Below are 8,200 nucleotides of genomic sequence, written 5' to 3' on the forward strand. Positions count from 1 at the left end.
GAGATCTTTGGAATGAGGGTTGACCAGCGGCGTCTCGGGGTTAATGCTGCTCCATGAGTGGGGCGAGTCTTTTCTCCATGACGGAATGCGACTGCAATCCATTCCCCTCGTCACATGTCGCGTCCTGCTAGCGCCGCTCGCCAATAGAGCTCACCAAGCACCGATGTATGGCGGTTGCCTAACAAACTCCTGCAGCGGAACAGGGTCACATGTGAAGTGTACGCGGTGCTATTATCTGCACCAGCTTATATGTGTCGACAACTTGCAAACCGCGCTCAACTTGCTTCTGTGGCCTGCACGCAATACGTTGTTCCCATGCCTGATAGTGGGGCAGGCCCCCCAGGAGCCCCCCTCCTGCATGTGCTCAATACTAGGAATGGTCCCTGCCCTTCAGCACCCAGCTCCAAGAGCTGACCAACCACTTGTAAGACCCTAAAACCGGCCCTCAAAATGCCGACCGAACGCCCAATTCCAAAAGCGCTCTCCCGGAATTAACGGCTCTAAGCCTTACGTGGTCTTTTAATTGATACATCAGAATACTAAGCCTTCTTATGCACAGTTTCACTGTTGCCATGTCCCTAGTAACACAGCTCCCCATTCTTCCAGCCGACCCATGTGGGAAAAAACCGCAGTAACACCCCAGGCATACGCACACGCACCGGCTTGCGCTGCCGAGCATGTGTTGCTGCACAAGGCTGTACTTGGGCTCCGGAAGGCAAGGTAACCCAGTTGGAGTATCCGCATGCCACCCCGCATGGTGCCCGTCGCAGCAATGTGCCTCCGATTGCGTAGACATAGCAAGAAATTTTGTCCGCTGTTTGTGCTGCAGTTAGGTAATACAAGCATGGAGCAGGTGCGGGGCGCATGCGTTACAATTAAGTGCATCGACTCTTCCACTGCATTTTGGTAGACCAGGGGGAACGCTTGCGGGGTGTCGCAAGCTGTCGTGGGCTTGGGTTGATGCATAGACGGGACCCCCACCCACGGCTCTCAGCACTACCTACCCGAGGGTTTTTTGTGCAGTAGATGTACACGTAATGCTGTTTTCTACTGAGACGAACCACAACCTTCTTGCAGAACTCGCACATCAACCTGTCCGCGCATATTGATACACAATCCTCCAAGGTTAGACATGGAACACATGCGTGCTACTCGGGTAAATGTCATCCACTAAGCCTAATCGTCGCAACCCAGTTCCGAGGCCAACATGGTAGGTAAAACTTACCGAACCTTGCCACGAACCTTCATTTTTGACTAGCTACATGAACAACAAGCCAAGCCCTTAACCACGGTAATTGCAGAATAACACAGAAAGAGGGGAACGCGTACGGCATCGCTCCAGGGCGACGAGCAACGTTGTGCCATCGCTTTGAGGCTTGCCAGTGCAGCAATTCGTTCTCTTCTCGGGCCTTTCTTTCGTCGAAACAGGTGAGCTAGTGCCCGAGGAGTCAGTTTAGCGTTCAGATTTGTTGTGTGGGGCAAGGAACTGTTCTGCAATTAGCAGCTTGCCAACATCATACCCTTACCGCATATAAATTTCACTTGTCTGTAAGGGCAAATTTTTCCTGGTAAGATTGGAGGAGCGCGCTGCAGACCATTGCTGCCGCTCAGATAGCTTTGCACGCAATACAGTGCCGAGCGGCTTCGACGGACTTGCAGCTATGCAGTTAAAGCGTTTGGAAGTCTTTGATATTGCAGTCAGGATTTGCAGCTTCTACGGCGGCCGAAATGGCGGCGATGCATCTTTCTTTCCTTTTGTAACGGACGCGTTTGCGCTCATTCCTAATGTTTTTTGGCAGTTGCACATACTACAGTTCTTAGCAGCGCTTTGAAGCACAGCGCAGCTACTTGGCCCCCAGCTTCGACCACTTTATGCAAGAGACGGCACGCAGAGAAGATGATGACCATGTGATACTGCCGTTATCAGCTCAATCCATGCAGTGACGTTCAGCGCCCGTTAAAGGATCACCCTCCTCCCCCATATGTGAACCCTCGCCTGCTTTGCAGGCAAAAATGGGTCGCCGCCCCGCCCGCTGCTACAGGCAGTCTAAGGGTAAGCCATACCCTAAGTCCCGCTTCTGCCGTGGTGTGCCCGACCCCAAGATCCGCATCTACGATGCGGGCATGAAGAGGGCGGATGTGGACACTTTCCCGTGCTGCGTCCACCTGGCCAGGTGCGTTGCGAGGCATCGGCGGGGTATTTTATTGGGGGATGCAGCAAATTGGGCTCCTTTAGGTCTTTAGGTCTGGTATGGAGGGGAGCGATTGCCCAGACCACACAGGCCAACGGCGATTGCTCAGAGCACGCCATTGGCCTGTGTGGCGTTTGGATCTAGCATATTTAGCAAATCAAGGGCGGGTGTAGGAATTAGTTCTCCTGAGGTCAAGGTGGTTCCCGAAGACGGCAAGGGCACACCGGGGGCACCATTCTCCAGGTTTGGAGTCTGTCACATACTTCTACGCATACATACGGACACACTACCCTCCTATGGCATTGTATCCAAGTTTAAACAATTTGGACACAGTCTAGGCAGCCAAGCCGAGGTAAGACTTCTGTACAGCAAGGTATGACATCATAACATTGAGCCCCAATGGCAACGGGGCTCGTCAGTCGATGTTTTAAAGTCGCTGTCCCGATGACCAACGCCCCTGGGTCTTTTGCCGCTTTGTGTGGATGCAAATAATTGTGCTTCAACAGTTGGGAGAAGGAGAACGTGTCCAGCGAGGCACTGGAGGCTGCTCGTGTGGCTGCCAACAAGTACATGGTCAAGAATGCCGGCAAGGAAGCCTTCCACCTGCGTGTGCGCGTGCACCCCTTCCACGTGCTGCGCATTAACAAGATGCTTTCGTGCGCTGGAGCCGATAGGCTCCAGACCGGTATGCGTGGCGCCTTCGGCAAGCCCACGGGCACTTGCGCGCGTGTGCAGATCGGCCAGGTGCTCATGAGCATCCGCTGCCGTGACCAGCATGGCGCTGTGGCCGAGGAGGCGCTGCGCCGCGCCAAGTTCAAGTTCCCTGGCCGCCAGAAGATCATCAGGTCCAACAACTGGTGAGTTTCACGGGTGTTGGTGGACTGTTTTTACGGTCTTGGGTGCGTGAACACTGGTCGGCAAATGCAGACGCCCGAAAACGCGGGCGAGTACGAGCAGTAAAACGGTTGCTTGGGGGCTTGGAACTGAAGCATGGGTTAGGCTCACGTGCGATTGGGTTCGATTGGGAGTACTGGGCAGTTATTATTAGATATGCTGGAATCTGTTGTGGAGCTCACTTGGGTCAGGATTTCTGGGGTGGGGCCGCCGCTGTGCGTCTGGAATTGAGGGCCCGCTTTCCAGATCTCGCTGATCTGTTTTTTTTACGTGAGACATGTGGGGGATAATTTCCACAGCCTTGGTCTGGCAATTTGGGTGCATTGAGGCTGAACATGCTTAAGATGTGCTTACTCGTTAGTTGCAAAAGGCAACTTCACGGTAGTTATTGCCCAGAAGCCAGAGCTGCTTGGATTGTTTGCCATGGCAATTGGTGATGCGCCTCATGAATGAGCGATGTTGACAAACTTGTTTGATGAAAAGCCAGGACTGCTGCATATCCCCCCGGACTGACGAGGCAGTCAGCGCAATGACACTGCGGGTTAGAATGGGGTGACCTTTCCCGGGGTTCGCAGCTCTGCCTGGTGCCCACCTACCGTCACCAGAGGTTTGCATGCAGGGGTTTGTGCACAGTACACGCACAACGTTGACGGACATTGGCCCTCGTGTTCCATCTCGCTGCCTTGTGTGTGTGCTTGCAGGGGCTTCACCACCCTGACCCGCAAGGACTACAAGCTGTACCGTGAGGAGGGCCGCCTGATTAACGATGGCTCGCACGTCAAGCTGATCAACCACAAGGGCCCACTGGCTGAGCGTGAGCCTGACCACATCTTTGACTACCCTGCTCGCCTGCACCACATCCCGCACCACAAGGTGGACTCCGAGTAGACGCTACCATTCGCTGCAGTGCACGTCGACGTCTTGACTGCTGTTGACAAGTGAACTGCGGGTCATGGTGGCGCAGCTCATGCTGTGCACTAAGCCAACTTCCACGCCTGCTGCGGCGACTGGCTTCCGGGCCCGATGTGCTGTTGGTGAAGGCGTTGGCTGTGTTTTCGGAGTTCCTGCCGGCGTGGGAGCTGCGTAAGCCCCGAGTGTGGTTGGAGCAGCAGCTGCGGCTGCTTGGGTCTGGTCCTCAGTCGCATGGCTGACGCGGGCCGGGAGAGTTGGTGTCCCCAGGCGATATTGTAAGAAGGCGCGGGGAGGCTTAATGAATTCGTCTCACGCCCGCGCGCGAAATCCGGTTTTGAGATATGGGATCTGAGATGAGTTCCAAATAGTTGAACGTTTATCGAATGAAAAAACATCTTACATCTGCAATGTCAGCCCCTATGAACCGAAGGACGGGTCGGACGGTGATCTCTGCAGAGACTTCTAAGCTTGACGTATGGCATTAATCTCCCACGTGAACGTAGTGCAAACAAAAGGTGTGCAACAAATCTCACCATGCCGGATACCTCGGAAGTCGCAGACAACTTGCTATTTGTCAAGTAGCCAGCTGCTTACAATGCCGTAAGCCTGCCCACGACTGACATTATAATAGCGGTATTTGACATGGAAATGGAATTGCTGTTAGAGTCACTGCATCCCGCACTCTTGGGATTTGTAAGTGGCATCACAAATCTTCGCCGCCACCCTGTCCACAAACGCTGACTTTGATAGGTTCTCGGATAGGGTAACTATGTATGCATGCGTGCCCCTGCCTTGCCAAATAGATTAAAGGGAATAGACGTGTCAAACACAGCAAAGCGCCGGACCTCCGGGGTCCTATTACTGCTTTCACCATTTCCCGGTATATGTGTCGGTCACTTTCCAACAAGATGAGATACACAGACGGCGTCTGAGATTTTGCGCCCCAATTAAATGGGAATAGTGGCCTGCCGGGCTACAGTATAGCCATGCCCAGAGAAGTAAAAGACTGCTGGTACAAGAAAACATTCGTAACGACGCGGCGTGCGTTTGCCTAGGGAAGCTGTGGAAGAGCAACTTTCGCGTCCTGCTTGGCTACAGTGCAGTGGCTTTGCTTATTTGTGGCTAGCTAGCTAGGTATATTGCTCCATACTTGCGCGTTTCTGCCAGGTGGTGGCTTCGGTTGCAATCCGTTGCACGTGGCAGCTCTTGGTGACTTGCTTTGCAGCCGCGGTTTGCTGTTAGGCAACGTTTTTCACTAAGATACCGCCAAGCACATATGAAGCAGTCACTGATCCTTAACTAAGCATCTGACCAGCGCTCCGTCAGACCCTTGACACAGAGTAGCTAGGGTTGCTTAGCCGTACATGCTAGCAACCAGGGGGCTGCACAGGGGCCAAATGAACACGTATGGGAGTGTCAAGGCTGCCTCGCGGTGGTCTTGCACCCAGCATGCGGCAGCGACCGGAAAGACAGGTTGGACAATATCTTGTGCTTTAATTAAGTGAGGGTGCCAGTCACAGAGTTTGGCGGGCTCGCAGTCATGTCGCGGCACAACCATCGTGCCAGCATCCTAAACCTGCATCAGCCTGCAATCCCCATCCTGTCAGCCAGGATCCCATCCCTATCCTTGGCCAGGGTTCCCAACCCCATCCTTGGTCAAGGTTTCAATCCCCATCCCTCTGACAGGGTTCCCGTTCCCATCCTCACCCCGACAGCAATCCCCATCCTAAGGTAGTGTTGCACGCCTAATCCCTAATCCTCACCTTGGCCCCTACATCCCATCCTGACGGTGTCACCCTATTCCCCATCCCGCCTGACCAGTACCTGCCCCCAATCCCCAATCTTTGCAACCCTCTGACCGTGATCGCACTCTTTCCTTTATCAATTAGTAAACCTTGACTATGATGTTGTTCATGCCCAAACCCTATCAAAACCGCACTTTTTGCAAATTGTCCTGTGTGCAAACGGCCAAAACAGCCACTCGCTTTCCCCACCACACAAAATGCCCGCAGCAAGATGTACGATAGAGTTCCGGAGGCCAGCGTGAAGGACCTCTTTGACTACTATGGCGGTGTGGCACGGTACGTGCTGCAGCATCCGTCGCTGCACCCCGACCGGGAGGTGCTTGCGTTGCTGAGGCCGCTGCTCAGTGCGATTCATACTTGCAACGTTGAACAGGTGAGGCATGTAGTGTAGCTAGTCCTCTACCCTGAATTTGGTGCTGTTTCAGTTGGCTGCCCAGATTTCACCGACACTACCCGAGTTTTTAATGTTGCTGTTCTTCCTTCGATCCAGCAGAGATTTACTCAGATTCACTTAGCTGCTGAGCTCCTATGTCCTCCTTGCCCATATTGCCACCAACACCAGGCGAGTGGCAGAGGTTAAGGCCTGGCTTCTGCTCCCGACGCGTCCGGATTCAAATCCGCCTGCCGACCTCTCGGGGTGATTGAGAGGTGATGAAATGGGAGGTGGCCCCCCATCTTGTGGACGGTGTAGGACATGATAAATTTAACTTGCGAGCTGACCAGGAACTAAGTTGACGCGCCGTTGATCCGCTAGATTTGGTTGGATGCCGGTGGTGAGTTGCCAAACTCAAAAAGTACATTCTGAAGTCGGATGGGGTGAGTGGATTAGGGTGCCCCTCTAGCAGGGGAGAGAAGGGAACTGCCTCGGGAAGGAGGCCACTGGTGAAGCTTAACCACCCTGTAACAACATCAACATCAACACCTCGTGTTTCATGGCGAGCTCCAAGGGTTGCACCCTGCCTGAACATTCAGATGTAACACACCTGCGGCTCAGCCTGCCTCTCTGGTCGCTCTCCTATCAGGTGCGAACGGCCATTGGTGCTGTCGGCAGGGGGTCTGAGGCCAGCCATCACCTGGTTCATATTGTGGCTGACGACAAGTTCCAGAATAAGCGCCTCATGTTCGCTACCAAATGGGTGGCTGACAAGTTTGTCAAACGAGCATTAGAAAACGAGGAGCAGCAGTTGATATTGCTACTGAAAATAAGCGATGGAGGGCTCAAGGGTATGTTGTACGAGCCAGTTATGCATGCTGTAGTGGCGATGGGTGCCATGATCTATCGTTTTGTGTCAGTGTGCCGCTTCTGCTGCTGTGTTGCATTTCATTAGTGCCAAGCCGGTAGCCAGAGGGAAGCGGTGAGGGGGTGAGAGAATATGAGGAAATGTTTTCCTTTGCCAGCGCGCTTACCAGTGCGTGGGTGATGTGGTCCTTGGACAGGGTATTGGTCATGGTTAAGAGGGAGGTGGGCGGCTGTAGAAGACATTCAGAGCCTGGAGCCCTTTCCTGTTGCCATGTTGTGTTGCAGTTGCGAATTGCTGCAACCCTTGGGGTTGCCAAGTGTTGCCCCAACAGGCAATCAAGGGCAAGCTCACCACCAGGTGCGCCAGCTATGCCCCTGGTGGCGTTTTCTTTTTAATAGCAGTCGTGAGAGTGAGTGAGTAGGTTGGCCAGGTAAAGTTGTGAGAGGTAGCAGTGTGGTTAGAAATTTTTAAGGTGTGGAGTGCATCTCGTGCAGCTTTTGCTTAGCATGGTTTGCAGTCTTTTGTGTCGCAGAGTTGCCTAGCCAGGGGCTGCATTCCGGTCGGCGTAAATGGGGCAGTGAGGTGTGCGTGGAAGAAGACATAGCCATCACACCTGCCCCTGCACTGTACTTCGGCCTGGTCAGGGCCCGGTGCTTGTCCTTTCTCAGGGCAAGCCACCCACATCAGTGTAACATCCCGTCAACAAGTGCTAGGATTCCTTGTTGAAGCTGTACGTTTTCTGGAGAGAATTGATGGTGCACCTGAATGTGTGGATGTAGTACATTTGAAACATGTACTATATTTCGAGAGCCAGTGTAGTATCCTGGGTATCACGGGATTGACATCCGCCGATCGGTTCTTTTCCTGCGACAAGACGTGATACAACAGCCAGGAACGGTGCAATATGGGAGAATAGGGCCTGCATGCATGTGTTCTTGCCGTTGAGGATATCCGTACAGACTAAAACGCAAATAAAGGCAAACGGAAACTTAGCCCCTGAGCCCGTTCTCGCCATTTGACACGGTGGTTCCAGCAGTGTGTCAGTGTCCCAAGGGTGGGCCCTCTTTGGGCCCTGCCCGAGCCCTTTGCAGGCTTGCCGTGCATGGCAGTCCACAAGGCGGCACACCCAGTATTACACGTGCAGGAAAAGGCAATC

At 53.6% G+C, this 8,200-nt stretch overlaps 3 protein-coding genes across 3 annotated transcripts; 2 read left to right on the forward strand and 1 right to left on the reverse strand.

Annotated features, from left to right (window-relative positions):
* Positions 1-110: 110 nt before the first annotated feature.
* mrpL36 (mitochondrial ribosomal protein L36) lies at positions 111-1,248 on the reverse strand (the record flags this gene model as incomplete). The annotated part of the gene is made up of 4 exons (XM_002954740.1): positions 111-189; positions 660-823; positions 1,005-1,092; positions 1,226-1,248. 4 exons carry the CDS (start codon positions 1,246-1,248, stop codon positions 111-113), a joined length of 354 nt encoding a protein of 117 aa, XP_002954786.1.
* Positions 1,249-1,428: 180 nt separating this feature from the next.
* Positions 1,429-4,710, forward strand: rpl10E (component of cytosolic 80S ribosome and 60S large subunit). Its single transcript, XM_002954691.1, has 4 exons — positions 1,429-1,568; positions 2,008-2,174; positions 2,699-3,049; positions 3,788-4,710. Exons 2-4 carry the CDS (start codon positions 2,014-2,016, stop codon positions 3,972-3,974), a joined length of 699 nt encoding a protein of 232 aa, XP_002954737.1. The 5' UTR covers positions 1,429-1,568; positions 2,008-2,013; the 3' UTR covers positions 3,975-4,710.
* A 1,304-nt stretch (positions 4,711-6,014) lies between these two features.
* Positions 6,015-7,736, forward strand: VOLCADRAFT_95607 (uncharacterized protein; the record flags this gene model as incomplete). Its single annotated transcript, XM_002954692.1, has 4 exons — positions 6,015-6,176; positions 6,826-7,091; positions 7,329-7,401; positions 7,689-7,736. The coding sequence occupies 4 exons, from the start codon at positions 6,015-6,017 to the stop codon at positions 7,734-7,736; spliced, it is 549 nt and encodes a 182-aa protein (XP_002954738.1).
* Between the last annotated feature and the right edge of the window lie 464 nt (positions 7,737-8,200).

This window comes from Volvox carteri, assembly GCF_000143455.1.
Source record: "Volvox carteri f. nagariensis unplaced genomic scaffold VOLCAscaffold_45, whole genome shotgun sequence".
Taxonomy (NCBI): domain Eukaryota; kingdom Viridiplantae; phylum Chlorophyta; class Chlorophyceae; order Chlamydomonadales; family Volvocaceae; genus Volvox; species Volvox carteri.